Source organism: Anas acuta, chromosome 8 (assembly GCF_963932015.1).
Source record: "Anas acuta chromosome 8, bAnaAcu1.1, whole genome shotgun sequence".
NCBI classification, from domain to species: Eukaryota; Metazoa; Chordata; class Aves; order Anseriformes; family Anatidae; genus Anas; species Anas acuta.
Genome location: NC_088986.1, coordinates 11,641,270 through 11,659,721, shown reverse-complemented (window position 1 = coordinate 11,659,721; position 18,452 = coordinate 11,641,270). Strand labels below are relative to the sequence as shown.

Sequence of the window (18,452 nt, the reverse complement as noted above, 5' to 3'; positions counted from 1 at the left end):
TCCTCCCTCCCCCCCCAATATAATCATCTTGATACTTCCTGTACAGAAAGAGGATGTAATTAATGTAATTAGCAAATATTTTAGAAACTAGTTCCCTCTTAAATTTTCAGAACACACCCATATAATTTGCTAGACTCCCATGTGGTATAATTTTCCCCTCACTTTGTAGAATAAATTGAGTGGTAGCAGCCACTACTTTAATAGATGTGGTTTAGAGAAATGGAATCAATCTTTCTGAAGAAAAAGAACCTTGTCCTAATAAGAGGAAGAAGCATATGCAGGTGAAGAATGATTTCTAAGTGGTGATTAATATGCTTAAAAGTATGCCCGTGTGTCACCCTCATTAAAAAGATGTCATTTTAAAGATGATACAAAGCCTGATGGATGAAGCCTACATAGACAGCTGGCAAACCTGGTTCAAGAGGATTTTGAACTTGCTCATGGTGGGTAAGAGGTGACTAAAACATTGTTCGTCAAAGGAGAACACTAAAGGTCAGGCATAGCAAAATGTTACAGCTGGCATTTATCAGAGATTCACTGGGAAAAAAAATATTTTCCCTCTGTACTAGGAAAACAAGGCCATGATCAATCTCCTACGCTTGTGCTGTAGAAATGCTTTCAGAATTAAGTTTTAACTTGATTATGGTTTGGTATTCTGATGGTCTTCTGAATTTCTCAGGGTGCAAAGGTGCTTTCTGCTTTCATCCTCTCTTGGTCTGTGTTCTCTGATGAGCATCTCATGCTTTTATAAAGTTACATGCCACTTTTTAACGTGAATACATGACCATCTTTAGAGCTTAACAAGGTTTCCTCTTGGATGATGTGTTTGTTAACTGGCCCATGAAAAGGACAATTTTTTCTGGGTAGGTAAGCTTGTTATTCAAGAGCATTTCTATAGGGATGTCCACCACATCCCATTTGTTGTTTTAAGTTTTCACCAACCACTGGAGAAATTGTATTTCACAAGGTTCAAAAGATCCTGTCACAGCTGTCATACTAACTGGTGTCTAAGTATTAGCATGTCCTAAGCTTCTCATCTTACAGCCTGTCAAAAAACTACCATGGATCTTAATAACTGAGTCTCTTTCCATTGCTCAGGTAAGAACCATTGTTCAGCCCTCTTTGTTTGTTTCTGCATCTCACAGGAGATTTTCTGGCTGCTCAGACCCATGTCAGTGATCCCTCTGTAGCCCTCTGCTATCATTAAGCCCAGCCACAAGGGAGGGGACCTGTGCTCCATCCAGGAGCCTGATTCCCCTGCTGGCTCCAGGACTCCTGCTACTCCCTTTTCCCCCATCCTCTCTCAAGCGAGACCTTTTCTGCTTCCCTGATCCCCCTCAAATTCGGTGCCCTTTTCTTCCCCCCCAGATTGCTTGGAAGTCAGATCTGCAGCACGGTGGGCTCTGCTGCTGCTGTCTCCCAGGTAGGGGGTCCTGTGGCTGCCTGGTGACGGGAGGTGGCACAGAGTTCTGGAAAAGCACTGTGACATCTTGCCTGGTTCAACCACCCGCCTGGACTAACACTCCACAAATACCCAGCCCCGACGCGATCAGACGGCCCTAGCCTTTACAGGACAGCAAACACTCGCTTAATAAATCCTCCCTGGCGCTGCCAACTTGGCTGCACACTTCCCTCACCTGCAGCCTCTCACCAGCCCTGGACCCCCTTTGCTCGCAGCAGCCGGGAGGAAATGAGCCGCCCGCCGGGATCGGGGCGGGAGGGAGGGCGAGGTGGTGCCTGCGTGACTCTGGAGCCTGGCCAAGGCCAGCAGCAGGTTTGCTGAGCCGCCACCCTGCTGGGGAATGCACCTGCCCCGTGAGGGCTCGCAGCCCGTCGCTGGTGCTGCCCGCGCCCGACCAGGAAGGAGAGCCGGCAGGAGCACCTGTTTCTTGGCAGGTGCCAGAGGAAGGGAAGAGATTTTTTCCCCGCGAGGTCCCTTCTTAGCTTGATCCAGTGGATGAAAAGCCTGGAAAAAACAGCCGGGAGCAAGGAGCGGTGTGGGCGAGGTGTCAGCTGCAGGTGAGTGAGCCTGGCTTCCCGGGAAGGGCCCCGCTCCTGTCCCGTGAGTGTGGGAAGGGCCCTACTCCCCCAGTAGCTGCCAGCAGGTCCGTGGGCTGCTCCACAGGTGCTTCGTAGCAGATCCTGCCTTCTGCCTCCGCTTCACCCCTCCTCACCGTCACGCTTCTCCTTGGCACTTAAAGCACCGGAGCCTCTTGGTCTCCAGGACCCGCAGCCAGCCCTTGGCAGGGGTGCCTCAGGACAGGCCCTGTGGGCTCAGGAAGCTGGATGCCTGCTGCACACACACAGAGGAGGGGAGGCACGAATCTGTGTAACAGAGCGTGCCAAAGCTATCAAGATTTCTGTAAAAAGCAGCTGCCTGCTGACCCTGCTACAACCAGCTCTCCACCACCCGTGTGCCCAGAGCCCCTAGACCCGGTGGGAGGAAGGGCTGGCCCTCCACCAGCCCGGGCGTCCAAATGGTGTCTGCAGGGAGGGATGCTCGCTGCTGGGGAGAGAGGGTGGGCTCGCCGAGAGAGAGGTGTTCTAGCCTATGGGATTCAACAGGAGACAGGTGTTCAAGCCTGGGGATTGAGCAGCCCCAGAAAGGAGAAGCACTGGGAATCAGTACCTGCTGTAGCAGCCAAAAGAGTGCAGATCTCTTGCCAGGATTTTGGGAAAGACAGAGAGGTGCCCCATAAAAGCCTCAGTACTCCCATTCCTCATGTGTTCCTCTGTCCCCTCTCCCAAATTCTCAAGGAGGAGATGTCCCAGGGCAGCAGTGTCCCTGATCCCAGTGGCACAGATGGGCTCTGAGCTTCTGCTTGGTTTGTCAGCAGTAACTCTGGCATAAAGCAACATATATGAGCTTCATTCTCTTTAAGCCTACATGGAACTGGAAAATTGCTTGAAAGGATAGAAAATTTGTATGCCTGTTCGGGACTGTAGGTTTCCATGGGGCTTGATGAGGGGTAATATGAAGCATAGAGCGGTGACAAGTCCATCCCAAATGGGTTATGGCTGGACTGGCCCAAAAGAAAATAAATTGTGGTGGACTGGAGAAACAGGGGAAGGAGATGGCTTGTATCTGTTTGAGATTGTGAGGCTCTGTTGGCATCTAGACTGCCGATGCAAAACGTTTTATGTATTGTTGTTTATTTCATAGCGAAACTTGCCAGGCTCCCCAGTCTCCATGAGGCTGGCATTGTCCACGTAGCTGCATAAAACCCTTCCAAAAGCTGGGGGTGCTGCAGGAGCCTGTCCCACCTCCAGGCTTCCCCTCCTGAACACTGTGGGTAAGCAACGTCCTACATGGCACCCTAGGTTCAGGGAGAGGAGGAAAGTCAGGAATATTTAAACAGCTGACCTGTATGTGACTCTGAAATGAACATGTCAATTAACACTCAGTCTATGATCCACCTATCAGATATCAATCAGACATAAAAAGTCTGTAAGTAAATAAATAAATGCTCATACTGTTTCCTGGTGGTTGGCAGGCGTGTGTCTCTCATGCCTGCAGCCAGAAGTGGTCAGAAACCTGGTGGTGATGACTCTCATTTCCCAGTTAAACATTGCCAGAGCAGGAAAAAAAAAAAAAAAAAAGAAAAATGAAAAAAAAAAAAAAAAAAAAAGAAAAGAAAAAAAAAAGGAAAGACTCACATTTTCTAACATTTTGTTTTTTCCTGAGTTCCCAGTGCTTTCCTGTTCTTTGTCCACCTGCCAGACAGCGGTGGGGAATGAGACAGCCTGTCATTTTTTGTCTGAAATGTGACCTTCAGTCAGAAAGCAGTGTGTGGTTGGGCTGCTCTTCTCCTTTTTTACTTCCACACAAAGAAACCCATCAGCAAGGTTGATGTGAGATCTAGTTTCATCCCTGCTCCAGATCTGGAGCCCCCTAGTCTGACTCTGAGGTTGTCTGCTTTAAGCAGGTGTTTGGACCAGATGCGTTCACAAGGTCCCATCCCACCTAAATTACTCTGTGATTCTGTGTTGTCCTGGTTTCAGTTAGCACAGAATTAATTTTCTTCCTAGTAGCTGGTGGAATGCTGTGTTTTGGCTTAGGATGAGAAGAGTGCTGATAACACCCCGATGCTTTAATTGTTGCAGAGCAGTGCTTATACTAAGCCAAGGACATCTCAGCCTTTTGCTCTGTCCTGCCAACGGGCAGGCTGGGGGTGCAGTAAGAGCTGGGAGGGGACAGACCCAGGACAGGTGACCCAAACTAGCCAAAGGGGTATTCCATACCATCTGACGTCATGCTAAACAATATATAGGGGTGGCTAGCTGGGGGGAGGGGGCCGGACTGCTCGGGGTTAGGCTGGGCATCGGTCAGTGAGTGGTGAGCAATTGCATTGTGCATCACTTGTTTGTACATACTATTATTACTTTCCTATTATCACCATTGTATTATTATTGTTATTATTTTTATTATTATTTTGTTATTATTATTTTCCTGTCTTATTAAACTGTCTTTATCTCAACTCACGGGCTTCACTTTCCATTTCTCTCCCCCGTCCCAGAGAGGGAGGGGGGAGGGTGAGCGAACGGCTGCGTGGTGTTTAGCTGCCAGCCGGGTTAAACCACGACATGTGTAAAAATAATTACACCAGGGATACAAACCCTTGCAGTTTAGAGAAGCCCAAACAAGAGTGGATGCTCATGAAGCAAAAGAATGTATTCCCTGAATATTTTCAGTCGGATGCAAGGAAATGTGGAGGCACGCTTTAGTGGAAGTCCTTGCTTCTCCAAATCATTCTTTTAATATAGGTTAACATAACACTAGAAAATACATACCGTGTTTTGTTCTGCAGCTAGGTGCTCTAACAGCTTTATCTTGCTCCCTGACCGTATTCTGAGCAAATAGAACAGCTAAAGTTTAAAAAGCAGCATAAGAATGCAGTTCTGTAGCTTGGTTTTTGGTGGTGTTTTCCCTCCTCGTGGTTTCTGTTGCTGTGTTGCTTTTGCTTACTGTTTGACTCAGCTTGATTGTGTGCACAACTGCAGTCAGGTGACAGAAGGCCACAGCCTTTGCACTTCTTCAAGCTTTACGTTTCTTCAGTCCAGAATCTTGATCTTATCTACCGACCTGCTATCTACTAAACTCACCCGTTCTCTGGTAAGGATGAGATAAGGCACCTCCGTGCTTGGAGAAGGAAAGGCAGGAGGAAGTTGTGCTTACACAGGGCAAGCTGAGCTGTTTGCCTAGGCTGGGGAAGTGCTGCCAGGCCTGGTGTCTTCTCGCCCCTCTGCTTTCAAAGCGCCCCATGAAACCCTCACCTGCTTGGGGACCTGTGCCCCAGGCACACGCGGCCATGCTGCCAGCCTGAGGTGTCTTTACCCTCTTGTGCAGAATCAAACGGTCCCAGCGGGCACAGATCAGCATGCTCAACCACTGCTTTTTTTTTTTTTTTCCCCCTCCAACTGATGTTTTCTGGTTGTCCTGGCTATAGCCAGGAGCTGCAAGTCCCCAGCGGGCCTGCGGGTGAGCATCAGCGGTGCGACCCGCTGCATCCCAGCCCAGGTCCCGCCGAGCAGCAGTGCAGGGGAACTGCACGGTGCTCAGTTGTGGAGGCATGGCAGGTCCCAGGCCGGCACACCAGCAGCGGCTGAGGCTTCCTGGACACGTGGCAGCAGCTGGCAGCGAGCCCCGAGCCACGTCCAGGCTGAGCTCACGCTGCGCCGCCACAGTGACTCAGGGGGAGCTGGGCCTGACGCTGTCAGGCGGTGACTGGTTCGGGCACCCCTGCCATTGTCCTCCCTCTTCCCCCACCCCGCGGTGGCTTGTCCCTGCTGGAGATGCTGAGATGAGGCCTGGGCACGGGGGGATGTGGTCTGTGAGAGGTGTCTGGGGAGAAAAGGTCCCTGCTGCGTGCAGGGCTGCTATGCGTGGAGGTCACCAATGTTCTCTGGCCGGCCCGAATGAGCCCAGAGTCCCAGTGCTGTGCTGAGTGCGGCACAAAGACAAACTCAGCACGTTAGGCTGGTGGTCTCCTGGAGAGAGCTGGAACACAAGGGATCTGCATCAGTTCCTGTCCCTGCCCTGGGCTCCTGTGGGACTCCAAGCAATTCCTGCGTGTGGGTCTGTGATGGCCGAGGGTGCACCACCCTGCCTGGGGGGCAGCTCATGGTCTCCAGGGTCTGACACATGTCCTTAGGGCTCAGCCCTACCTGGGCTTTACCAGGTGCCTCAGCACTGTCCTCTTTGGGCATCAGCTGTGCTGGAGGGGTCACCAGTGCTTTGGGAGCAGCCAGAGCACTCCTGTACCAGAGCTGGAGGTTAGGTGAGAGAAAACCACACTGCCAGGTCCCAGCTGCTTCTGCTCTTTCCATCCGAGTGCTGAGACACAACCATCACATTTCTGCAGGAAACCTGGGAGGGGACTGCCGGTGGGGCAGGGGCAGGGATGGGGCTGAGGACATGCAGCAAGGGCAGCTCGCCCTGTTCCAGCAGCTGGACTGGAAGGGTTAAGCCCCAGCCCAGACCCCCACCTCCTGCTGTCACTCTGGGCAGCAGAGCCAGTTGGTGACAAGAGGCTGATGCTGATGAGGGAGCATGTGAAGCCGGAGCTGTGAATGGGGCTTTATCCCCGGAGGGACTGGCCTCTGCTCCGTCCTGCCCCGCTGCCAGCACCAGCTGCAGGCAGGGCCCCGCGGGCAGTGACGTGCCAGTAGCCTCCGAGTGGGGCACGCGGGGCTGGGGAGCTGGAGACTCTCTCGGGCAAGGGCTTTGCAAGGGGAACTGGCCAGGTCAGGGTGGGCTGAGGTCTCCCTGCAGCATGCGGAAGTTTCCTGGGAGGACACGAGCAGCCCAAGGCATGGGGCTTTTGTGAGGACAGCAGGGGAAGGTCAGCAGGCCAGCCCCGAGCAACTGAGGTCTGGGGTTCAGCTGGGGACTGTTCAAAACAGGGAAGCAGGATCTCTGTTTAACGCTATCTTCTCTTCTTGGCTTTCAGATGAAATTCACAGGAAAGGAAGGACACAGCCCTGGACGTTCTGGTACTGCGCTGCTGTGGGGATGCTCCACCATGTCCTGCAACCCTGCTCGGAGGGTGGGCTCAGCCCCGGCACACGGACCGTAGCTCTGCAAGTGGCACTGCCACAGAAGGGAGCTCCGCCAGGCTCCAAGGAACAAGACTGAACCCTCTTGAACTTGAGACATGTGGCTGCCTTCACAGCCACCGCTGCTTTGACGCCCCCCTTTGCTGTGAGGGTCTAGTTCCTCTGTGCGACCCCCCCCCATTCTGTCCCCACCCAGCCGCCCACCATGCCGGAGCTGGCAGAGCTGAGCACCCCCCGCACGCCCGCGGATGCTGACCACATCCAGAGGAACATCCTGGAGGAGCACGTGGAGCTCTGGTGGTTCCAGGACCCCAAGAAGTCCATCCTGTGCTACGGGGTGGCGGTGGTGCTGATCCTGGCCTGCGGGATCGGGGGCATCATCCTGCTGTACAGCACCAGCAGCCGGTCCGGGGAGTGGCGGCTGGCGGTGGGCACCACGCTCTGCCTCCTGGCCCTGCTCGTGCTGCTGAAGCAGCTGCTGAGCTCCGCGATCCAGGACATGAACTGCATCCGCAGCCGGGACCAGATTGAGCTCCTGAAGAGCGGGGGCTTATCGGACTGCCTGGTGCTGCTGCTCAGCGCCCTGGTGCTGCTGGTCTGCGGGGTGGTGCTCACCATCCTCTCCACCACCACCATGCAGCTCAGCCCGGCGCGGCCGCTGGCCAGCATGTTCACCAGCGGGATCGTCCTCCTGGTCGCCGGCAGCGTCATCCTCCTCTGCCTGCTGCTCTACCTGCTCTACACCTCCTGCTGCCAGGCCGCCCCGCGGGGCCTGGAGACGGGGGAGATTCGGGTCTTCACCATCTCCGGCCGCCTCGCTGCCAACAGGCGCCTTCCTCCCACCTCCAGCATGGCCAACCTCATCTGACCCGCAGACACTCCACCTGCGCTCGCTGCATACGGCCCCTCTCAGGGCTTTTGCTGGCTTTTCCCAAAGGAAGGGTGAGATTTGTGCCTTGGATTTCCTTCAGAGATGACTGGCATTTACTGCACCTGGGCTAACAGCGCGGCAGGGACTTTGGGTTGCCTGGACAGGCTTTGTGATCCAGAGCTTTACAAGCACAGCGCTGGCCTGTTCTGCTTTTTATCTTGGCAAAGCCTCCTGCGACAGCTGCTGCCTGCCCTGCTGGCCGTGTCCCACTATCACAGAGCCAGGTGAGCCCGTCCCGCACCTTGGGGGACCCCAAGACGTGTCTCCTGCCACTCTCTGGGCCATGCTGCTCCTGGCAGGAGAGGCTGCGACCACCGGTGGTGTAATCCCAGCCCGGCCTCTGAGAGAGCTCTTGTGGGGGGATTTGAGGGGGAGTCTGTGTGCCAGAGCCCCTGAAATGCCTCTTGGGTCTGCAGTGCCAAGATCTTTCCCACTATTCCCTTGCTGCAGCCCCACCATCTCAGGCCTGGGGCTGCTGTGCGTGGAGAGCTGCTGCTCTGCCAGGGAGGCGAGAGGTGTCCGACCTCAGCAACCCCTGCAGAGACACCCCGAGTGCTGCGGCTCAGCCCAGTCCCTGCCGGGGTGCAGTTTTGTGCACAGCAGGGCAGCTGCTCCGTTACCACCTGGGCCGTACCCTGAGCTTTGCTGGTTTTGTCTGTGAGGTATCTACCACTGAGGTGCCTTTCCTAGGGGCAGGCTAACAGCTCACTCAGAAATTTTTCCTGTCAATTGAGGCTAATCTACCTGTCAACATTTTTATTTCCTCCATGGACCCATGAACCATTTCACTGCTTCTGCCCTTTCCATCCAACCTTCTTAGCCAAGCTGTTTCCCTGCAACCCTCTCTTTTTCTCTCCACCTTCCCATCTACTCCCATCTCCCTTGACCTGAGCTGCTCTGCCCTTTTTGATCTTTATTTTCCAAGTTCCCCCTGAGAACTAGGGTCCCTGTAATAGAAAAAGATCAAACTTTTTCTTTTTGGTGTCTGGTAGCAAATTTGTTTTGAAGAGGTTGATAGCTCGATCCCTTATCCCTGTCTGTATTACACCTGGAAGCAGTTGTGGAGGTTCAGCATCTGTGAGCTCCACGAGGTGCAGCTGGACAAGGAGGACTTCATCCCTGTGCAGCTCCAGACCACACAATCCATGACGCATTCAGATCATGAGGGCACTTCTGTCTTCAGCTGCCCTTTCCCCTTTCCTACTGACATTCCTTCCCCCTGAAGCCTGGGATTGTTTTCCCCAAAGTATGGGAACATTGTTTTGTTTTTTCTTTTCTGGATCTCTGTTTCTTTTTTTTTTTTTTTTTTCTCTGCCACTTTCATATCATCCATACAACTTACTAAACTGATGTTTTCTCCCCTCTCTGCATCACTTCCCTTAATGCACCCAAGAACTGATTCTGTGCTGCTAAGCTCGGGTCCTTCTGTGCTAAATGTTCTGCATTTGTGTAGCAACGAGCAGTCCTTCCCCACAGGGCTGCTTAGCCCCAGGTTCAGCAGGGACGGCTGTGTGCACGCATGGAGGGACAGCCACAGCAGGACAGAAGTTCTGCACCTCCCGCAGCTGCTGCTGTGCACGTCTGTGCGGGTGCACGTGCAGGAACACCGAGCTGCACTGGCTCTGCCTGCAGCAGTGCTTTTCCTGTTGCTCCCAGTTTCCCCGCCCTGCATGCATGGACAGGTCACAGGGACCTGCGTGCCAGCTGTTTTGCACACCTGGGCACTTCTGTGAAGACGCACGTCTGTGCCCAGCTCGCAGCTCTGTGCTGCCCGCCTGTCAATGTGAATCCTTCCCTCCATAACCCCTGCAAAATGTGCCCCAATGCACAGGAACTGTGCCAGGAAAGGATGCCAGGGGACTACGTCCCAGCCCAAGGAAGAAAGAGATAAGAACAGGCTGGCTGTGCAGAGCGAGGTTTGGGTATCAGGCTGCCCAGATGGATGGAGCCTGTCACTGACTCACCTCCTGCAGCAGCATTACTGTTTTGTTCCTTTCTCATTTCCTGTGTTGTGCATGGAAAAACATAATAAAGTGTTGCAGAAGTTGGCTGTGCCGAAGGCTGGTGCTTCAGCGTGGGCTCTTCTCCAGAGCAGGAGATTGCAGGGCTGTGCAGATCTGACCTCTGCTCGGGGCTGGAATCACGACCGCCTGGGGTCCATCCTTCGCCTGTGGTTTCAGCTCATCAGCTAGCAGGGCAACGCTGACACACTCCCCCAGATGCCTGTACTTATCTCCTGGTACGTGACTCCCACCTCCCGAAGCTCACACATCTCCCTCTGCTCAAGGACCTCACCACAACAGGTCCCCCTTAGCACTGCCCCATGAGCCTAAGAGCCGGCCATGCCCCCGGCAGGAGCTCATTAAGCAGGCAGAGCCACCTGAACGTGACGGTGCTGGCTGGGTTGTTTACAGAGAAGCTGCTTTGCCCTGCGGTGGGGCTCAGCCTCAAGCCTCGTGGTGGCAGCTGCTGCCTCCGGGGAGCCTGGAACCAGTCCTGCTGCATACCTGCTGCTGCTCACATCCGCCAGCCTGAACCTCCGTCCTCTGGGCAGCTCCCAGGGATGACCCCTGGACGAGAAGGCTCCTCCTTTCCTGCTCTGACCCTCTTGTGTCCCCAGCTCTGCGGGCCACATGCATTTTTCCCCAGCACAGGCAAGCTGCCAGGTGCTTGCCCCTGGCACTGGAGCTGCCTGGGGGTGGTGGAGAGGTGCTGGGTGCCCCGCGTGATGGGAAAGCATCCGTGCTGGTCGGTTAAAGAATAAACAGGTGGGCATCCAAACAGGGTCAAAGTAGACAAGTAAGTAACCACTTGGTACTGAGGAATGAGAGTAAGTGAGATCCTGAGGTAAAAAAAAAAAAAAAAAAAAAAGAAAAGCAGTTGTGTGTTTAATCTCTTTTAAGACATCACTGAGACCAAAAGTAAACTACTGCATCTAGCATGAGTTCTTATTGTAAAAAGCATATTGAAAATCTCAGAAAATAGCCTCCTAAAGATAAATTAAATGTATTTTCCCAGCCCTCAGATTTAAGTTTTCTATGTTACGTGAAATATGTTAGGAATTTCCTAAAATCACAGCATATAGTGTATCTTCAGAGTGAGGGGCAGAGGTAGAAGAGGGCTCTTAAGGTGAGCCCAGAAAGCAAAACTGCAAAACTAAAGCCGGGATGAGTTCAGTTCAGTGCTGTGGCATTTAAGAAAGAAAACTGAGGGACCACTAAAACAAGCCACCAGGTTTTGCATCTCCTCGTGGTTTCAGAAAAGACTTTCCCTCCCCGGAAGATGCTTTAAGCTACCACCCTGCATCAGACACCTGATCCGGTTGTGCCCTTTGTTTCACATTCTCTGACGTGTGTTATCTGCCTCTGTATACACTGCGCTGTATAAATACCTTAATATGTGCCAAAGGAGAAGATGGTTTACAACAAAAGGGAGGTCTGGAGGGCACAGGGGACTCAGCAGCGTGGCAGGGCTGTGAGGAAGGCATTCCCCATGACCAGGCACCCCCAGAGCAGGGCGGAGGTTCCCCAGCTTTCAGGGACAGCAAGGACTGGGCTGTGTCATCTCATCACAGAGATGACAGGAATGCAAAAATTGTAACATTTGCATAATTCAGGGTTGGAGATATGCAATCAGTCCCGTGAGATGGGGTCATTTTGCCCCAGCGCACGTGCCTGCCTGGCATCACAGCCTTTCCAGGTGCCTTTGTAGCACATCTTGCTGTACAGGGGGGAGAGAAAATAGAGAAGGAAGACAGCAGGAAACAATTCTGGAGAAACGTACACAGGAACCCTGCAGCGACACGCCAGGATGGTGTGCACGAGATCACGTAACAGGTTTGTTTGCACAAGAACAGAAGTTACGCCGCGAATCTCTTCTCTCAGGGCACAAAGTGCACAGCAACGCCTGAGCAAACCCGAGGCAGCACCCATGTCCCAGCCCGGGCAGAGTCTGCAGTGGGGCTGAGCACCATGGGCTGGGGTCCCTGCTGAGGGTCTTGCAGTTCCTGGCTTTCCTGCTCCATCCTCGTGGGCAAGCAGTGAGCCCCTCGACCTCACAGTACCCCACGGCCCTGCTGGGGAGTGGGGGGCTCCAGCCCCGAGGGAAGTAGAGCAGGGAGATGAGCTGGGGTCCTGCTGCCACCAGGAGGGGTTACTGGGGTAGGAGGGAGATTTTTCACAGTGGTTGCTTGGTCAAAGGCACCTGGAAAGGCCCCTGTCACCCACCAGTGCCAGCCTGCCAGAGCCCTAACAAGCTTACGTGGGATGGGGGAATACGCCTGGCAACTGGGACCTCGCTTTGTCTCCCATTTTTCCTTATTATTTTCATGCTTTAGCCTGTAGACCCCAAAGACTCTGGTTCCTTAATGTCACACTGTCTGGGCGTTAATACAGCCGGAGGGAGCGGCAGAGGGCAGAGGCACTGCCCTGGCTGGCAGGCAGCTGAGGAGCTGGTTCCTGGGGCACCCGGCCCCAGTGCCTCACGTGGTGCTGGAAGCAGCCCCTGCTGACAGAGCAGCCGTCCTGCACGAGGAGAGCACACTCCTGCTGTCCGCAGTGAGGACACGGGATCCTTCCAGCTCTCCATAGCTGTTCAGCATCGCTTTCCCTGTTCTACCACCCAGCGAGCCGATCAACCGCACGTGCTGCTGGCAGCATTGGCGTGAACACCACATGGCAGCGGGAGGAATGAACGTGATGCCAGCACAGAGGGAGGCTCAGACCCAGCTTCCTGACAGCAACAAGTCATGGCAGAGCACGGGGAGCTGCGGACATGGCTGCTGGGGGGCCTGGCAGCACCGCTCCATGGGACATGCCAGCGTCCCAGCACTGCCTGCCCCTCGCAGCTCCGTGAGTGGGACCGGAGCTGTGCTGGCACACACAGGGCCGACACGTGAAGTGTTTGCAATCTAAGCAGTGAGCTGGCTGACAAAACACTCAGCCATCGGAGCCAAACGTATAGGCCAGCTCCTGGCGTGGTTTCACCCAGTTGGCTCCAGGAGGCTGTTGACAAAAAGGCAGGTTTGGCAGCTGGACGCGTGCTGGTACGGCGCCCTTCAGCTGGCGCTGCAAGGCAAGCGGCCATACTCCAGCTATGGACTTCTGTGAAAGGGAATATAAAAAGATATTGCTAAAACTACACAAGTTTAGTCAGATAATTAGCAACTTTAGTCAAACGATTAACAATTAAGCAGCTGTTACAGCCCTAAACTTTCCTCCTGTGGGCTGGTAAAGGTTTGCTGAACGCACAATGATGCTTCAACCTGTGACAGAGTGCAGTGACACACACTGTCCCTGCCACAGGAGAGGAAAGCCCAGGTGAGTAACTCTCCTTTGCCAGAGACCCAGCAAAGCTACCAGCGGTGCTGGTGTGACATATCCCCCATCCCCCATGCCAGGAGGGGTCCGGAGACCCTACCAGGCAGCTCCACACCCCTGGTCAGCTACGGAGCCACAGGGAGAGCCCCAGAAAACCATCGCAGACAGAGGCAGGGTTGAATCACGCTTTAATCACATTTTAATCCTCCTCGTCCAGCTTCAGTCAGCACCGTCCTGCTCCTCCTCAGCACCCGAGCAGGGCTGGGAGAGCAGCAGCGTGTCTGGTGTCTCCAAACCGGTGCAGCCCCGCTGGCATCACACTGGGGCACGGGGACCCCTTCTCCCCACTCCTTCCCTCCTGCTCCCCTCCGCATGGGGACAAAAGCCAAGGGCGAGTGGAAAAGGCAGGAAGGAGATGGGGGCATGGGGATGGAGACGGGCAGCAGCCTCAGATGGAGAGGTGTGACTGCCTCTCCTCCTCCTCCTCCTCCTCCTCCCGCAGCTGCTCGCTGGGCTGGATGTAGTTGTCCTCGATGAAGCCGTCGTCATCCTCAGCTTGCAGGCCGGTGACATTGGGCATGGGGTGGCTCTCGCCGTCACCCCAGCCTGAGGAGCCCCTGTCCCAGCCCAGGCCTTCCTCCATGGGGTTGCCTCCAATCGAGCTGGTCTCGGGCAGCGGCCGGTGGTGGTAGCTGACGAAGTTCTTGTGGCAAAGCTTGCACTTGGCCACCAGCGCCACCAGGATGGAGATGCTGATGGCTGTCACCAGGAAGCCCACCAGGTACGGCCAGCTCCTTCCTCCCTTCCCCACAGGCACGGTGGTGGCTGCAGCAGAGAACAGGCACGTCAGGGCACTGCGGGCCAGGCTGCAGCACCGTGAGCTGCAGGGGAGAGCGGGGGGTCTCCACCATGGGGACATCACCCGTGGGGGTGGGCAGGAGGGAGCTGGTTCTTACTGACACAACTTACTGTCATTGAGGGTGGCTGTGGTCAGCTGCTCCGGGCTGACATCCCGCAGAAACCGCTGCTTTTTTTGGCAGCCCAGGTCCTGGGAGTCCAGAGCTGCGATGTCCTGTCCCCACAGCTCTGGGGGTGATGTGCAGATGACCTGCATGGCTGGGAGACACACAGGCCAAGGTGAGACGGGAGGGTCCTCATCTGTTCCCTCCCCTGCTCAGGGAAAGTGCTCCCTGCCTGCTCCTGGCTTGATGGAGTGCCTCACAAGGCTGTCCCGGCACTGCCCTCCAGCCAAGATGGTCCCCAGCTCAGTGTAAGGCACAACCAGAGTTAAAAATCCCTAATCATGGAGCTGTCAGCAACAAGCAGAGCTGTGCAAGTGTGAGTCCATGATTAGCAGGCTCTACTTAACTGGGCAGTGCCAAATTCACGGACACGGACAGAAATCCCACAGTCATAGGGCTGTTCTTGCCTGGGAGCTGAGCTCAGGGGTTGAAGCCTGATCCTGCTCCTCAGGTGGAGATGCTGAATGCTCAGCAGCTTGTGAAAATCTGGTCACTTCATGCAGATACATATATATAGATTTAGGAGCCAAGCTGTATGTGCTGCTCATTTCCCAGAAAACTGGATAAATTACAGCTCACTGAATATTTTCCTTCTGTCTGTCATTCCTCAAAATCTTTGATACTGTCTGTACCCGCAAGTGAGGAACTGACACCACAGCTCAGTTCTGTGTCCCTCAGCAGGGAGGTGAGAAATCCCTGGGCAGCAGCCTCAGAGCCTGAAGAGGGGCTGGAGAAAATGATCAAACCCCCACACACAATTCCTCCTGTCTGAAACCTCTCCTGTCACCTGTCCCCTGACTCACCTTGTCTGCGCTTTAGCCACTGCTGCAAGGGGTGAGCAGCACAGTCACAGACCCAGGGGTTCCCATCCAGCTGGACCTCAGGGACAGCCTCCATCAGCTGCAATGTCGAAGCATCCACGGACAGCAGCGCGTTGCTCCGCAGGTCCAGGTGGAGAAGACCTCTCAGCGGCAGGAAGAACGGGACCTCCAGCTCTTGCAGACTGTTGTTTCTTAGGAGCAGTGTGTGCAAGCTTTCCAAGCCCTTGAAAGTGTCTGTATGTAGAGAGGTGATGCTGCAGCTGCTCACGTCCAGCAGCCGTAATGCCCCCAGGTTGGAGAAGACAGCGGGGCTCAGTGTGAGCAGGGCATTGCCAGAGAGGTTGAGGGAGTGCAGGGAAGGGAAATGCATCAAAAGTGTCCCGTGACGAGGCATGACCAAGCTGTTGAAGGAGAGGTCCAAGCCAGTGATATTTCTTGGAAGGGAGCTCGGAGCATACCGAAGGTTCTTCCCGTTGCAGTTGGCCCATCCCTGGGGAAAGAGCTGCTGTCTGTGATGGGCTCTCTGTACTGAGGAGGATCTCTGGACTGAGACTGCCCAGAAGTTCAAATGCCTTAATTAACTACGCTTGCAGAGCTTAAAAAAACAAAGACACAAATGGGTGCAAAAATACATGAGCTGACAGTTTGATGTGAGCCAGGCTAAGCGGAGATAGAAATCAGCCTGTCCCCACTCCTGGGGTAGTTGCCACCTGGGGTCACCTTGCAGCAGGCTCCATTGGCTCTGCAGCCCATGCCAGGAGCTGCTCCCTGGGCCCCGTGCAGGGAAACAGCACCCACACCTGCCTGCTCCTGTAGCTACACCGCAAATAGTGGCTTAGTGCAGGTTGCCTGCATCTGTACTAGAGAATAAAACAGACTGGAGGCTGCTCTCTGTCCTAGAAAGCCAGCAATCCATGCTGGATAGATCCATTGACCCAAGCAGATGGATTTCCTTTTCCCTCCAAAAAATGACATGGTCAAATTCAAGCTGGTTTGGGGAGCAGTCCCAGCACACGTTACTCCTGCCTGGGCATTACCTGGGACAGGGCTGGCTGGGAGGGAAGCTGCCGGAGATGTAACACTGCCAAGGCACTGCTGCTATTTACTATAGGAGCCACGTGTGGGTGTCCCGTGCTGGACACTTGCTGTAGCCCTTGGTGCCAGGTTTCCAGTCCTGCTGCTCTCCAGCTAGCAGGCATTTCCATTCCTTCACCTCCCTCACGGCCACCTCTCCTTCCATCCTCCCATTCTCCCAGATCTCCTGCCAGCCCCTTCCATCCCTGCTTGCCAGAGACACAGACAGGCACTTACAAACCCGGACTGACAAGGACTGGATGGTGCCGGGGCCGAGCCGCGGTGGCACCGCACAGGCACAGTGCTGAGCTCACACAGGGCAGGCTTGGGGCTGCTGGGGACAAGGGTCCCGCTGCGAGAGCTCCCTATCTGCCATGCTGCGGCCTCAGCCAGTCCCTGTGTCACCACACACGGCAGCAGGGACCGAGGGGCTCCCGGGAGGTTGCACACACCCCGTACAGACCAGATTTTGGCTGGGAGCCCCTCAGGTGTCCCTGCCTGCTGCTGCTCGGGGGCAGCTGCGGTGCTGCAGCTGAGCAATCCCCGGAGCCAACAACACGGCAGCCCGGGCAAGTCCCCGCCAGCCCCGGCACGCTCCAGCAACCAGCAGGGACAAGGCCACCCCGAGCCCACCCCCGGGCCCCCATCCCCTACCTGGCTGTGGAGGCTGCAGGGGTGTCCTGCCACCGCGGCCGCCCAGGCGCAGAGCAGGCCGCAGACAGGGAGCAGGCCGGCAGGAGCCATTTGGCTCCAGGAAGCTGCCGGGCAGAAAAACAAGTTTGAGGGCGGGTGGTGGAGCCGACCGTGCCGGCGAGGCGAGGTGCGGTGGTGACAGGGGACGCCCACCCCCGGCCAGACCACGGCCACCACGACGCCCCGCGGTGCCGCTCACCCGGGGCCAGCCCGGCGGCCGTGCGGCACAGGGCAAGGCGGCGGCTGGGTTACACATTAACCACCGCGCCTCGCCGCCCCGGGGGCTGCTCCGGGCAGAGGCAGGCTCCTGGCCGGGTGGCTGGGGCAGAGCGGGAGGTGGGCATGGAGGTGGCACCTCAGGAGGGTCGCGCTCAGGGGAGCGGCTTGAGGACGGCTGAGCTTGGGGCTGCCCGCCAGCCGTGCCCTGGAGTCAGTGAAAAACAGGGAAATGATCCTTGGGGAAAGGGTTTTCCAGACACCTGTCCCTGATCAGTGTGGGGTAAATGTAACACAGACGGGCACGCTGCCTCCTCCTGCTCTGCCGATGCAAAGGGCAGGCTGGGGATGCCAGCGGCATTGTCACGCAGAGGCACCGTCACATGGAGGCATCGTCACACAGCAGCATCGTCACACAGCAGCCCCAGTGCTGGTGGCAGCCTTGAACCGAGCCTTGCAGAGCATCCCCAGGGCCCGCTGTGCGCAGAGAACAGAGCAAACCACCAGAAAGGCAGGGCTAGGAAATGCTGCTGAGGCGGCCTGTAGGTGGACTCGCAGGGTGTTTGCGTTTCCTATCAGGAAACGTATCAGTGCATTATGGTTTCTGGCATGCAGTGCCTTGGATTAGAATGTGCAAATGATAACAGAAAGGGGTATTTTTGTCACTATTTTTTTTAGTCCATTATGATTCAGCAAAAACGTTCGAGTCTGTGAATCCAATAGAAACCGAGGTGCTGTGGAACCACCCTGTGGTCCTATGGCTCTGTGTTAGAGGACAACAAGTGTGGTGGGCACGGCTGCATCAGGCTTGCTGGTTCCTTGTCTGAAGCTGCAGAGTCCTTGCTGAGTGTCCCCACGAAACCTCTCAGAGAGGTCTCCTACCCTGCCTCCAACCCGGGGGATTTGTGCAGACAGAAACCTCTTCTCCAGAAAAAATGCAAAGGAACAAATGAGTTTGGGTTTGATCCCTTGGTGGATCCCTAAAATGTGTTCATCACCTGGTGTGAGAGCTGATGGCTAAATGGATCCGACTCCCCAAACGACCAGAGCAAAGCCCAGGGTCCCCTTCCTGTAGTAAGAGGAGCCGTGCTTTGCTCCCCGGAGGAGAGCGCTGCAAGGCCCGTGTTTGCAGTGACCCCACAAAGTGTGCTTGTTCCACGTCAATAATCCCTTCATCACAGTGGTTCCTCACGTCAGACAGCATTTCACAAAGTGCTTCATAGATGATTGTTCTGCCTGCACGGCCACGCTGCTGTGACCGCAGAGCGTGCTGCCTGTCTCCAACACAGATAAGCACAAGGTGGCACAATGGCAATCACAG

The 18,452-nt window shown here is 55.2% G+C and overlaps 2 protein-coding genes across 6 annotated transcripts; one reads left to right on the top strand and one right to left on the bottom strand.

The window, feature by feature from the left end:
- The first annotated feature begins 1,708 nt into the window (after positions 1-1,708).
- On the top strand, positions 1,709-10,046 carry TMEM125 (transmembrane protein 125). Of its 3 annotated transcripts, none has more exons than XM_068690647.1 (2): positions 1,709-2,019; positions 6,951-10,046. In XM_068690647.1, exon 2 carries the CDS (start codon positions 7,262-7,264, stop codon positions 7,922-7,924), a length of 663 nt encoding a protein of 220 aa, XP_068546748.1. In that variant the 5' UTR covers positions 1,709-2,019; positions 6,951-7,261; the 3' UTR covers positions 7,925-10,046. The 3 variants fall into 3 exon arrangements, with proteins under 3 accessions (XP_068546748.1, XP_068546749.1, XP_068546750.1); XM_068690648.1 differs by lacking the exon at positions 1,709-2,019 and adding an exon at positions 6,694-6,842; XM_068690649.1 differs by lacking the exon at positions 1,709-2,019 and adding an exon at positions 6,731-6,870.
- A 3,430-nt stretch (positions 10,047-13,476) lies between these two features.
- On the bottom strand, positions 13,477-17,167 carry C8H1orf210 (chromosome 8 C1orf210 homolog). 3 transcript variants are annotated; one of them, XM_068690786.1, is made up of 4 exons: positions 16,877-17,167; positions 15,131-15,743; positions 14,275-14,421; positions 13,477-14,130 (listed from the first exon to the last, which is right to left on the bottom strand). In XM_068690786.1, the coding sequence occupies exons 2-4, from the start codon at positions 15,540-15,542 to the stop codon at positions 13,754-13,756; spliced, it is 936 nt and encodes a 311-aa protein (XP_068546887.1). In that variant the 5' UTR covers positions 15,543-15,743; positions 16,877-17,167; the 3' UTR covers positions 13,477-13,753. The 3 variants fall into 3 exon arrangements, with proteins under 3 accessions (XP_068546887.1, XP_068546885.1, XP_068546886.1); XM_068690784.1 differs by having other exon boundaries at positions 15,131-15,650; XM_068690785.1 differs by having other exon boundaries at positions 15,131-15,638; positions 16,877-17,166.
- Between the last annotated feature and the right edge of the window lie 1,285 nt (positions 17,168-18,452).

Excerpts from the sequence above, each read along its gene's own strand:
- C8H1orf210 (XM_068690784.1), bottom strand. The coding sequence starts at position 16,966 with ATGGCTCCTGCCGGCCTGCTCCCTGTCTGCGGCCTGCTCTGCGCCTGG. Across the intron at positions 15,651-16,876 it reads CCTGCAGCCTCCACAGCCAG|CTCTTTCCCCAGGGATGGGC; the intron begins GTAGGGGATGGG and ends CACAGACAGCAG. Across the intron at positions 14,131-14,274 it reads CACAGCCACCCTCAATGACA|CCACCACCGTGCCTGTGGGG; the intron begins GTAAGTTGTGTC and ends TCTCTGCTGCAG.
- TMEM125 (XM_068690647.1), top strand. The coding sequence starts at position 7,262 with ATGCCGGAGCTGGCAGAGCTGAGCACCCCCCGCACGCCCGCGGATGCT.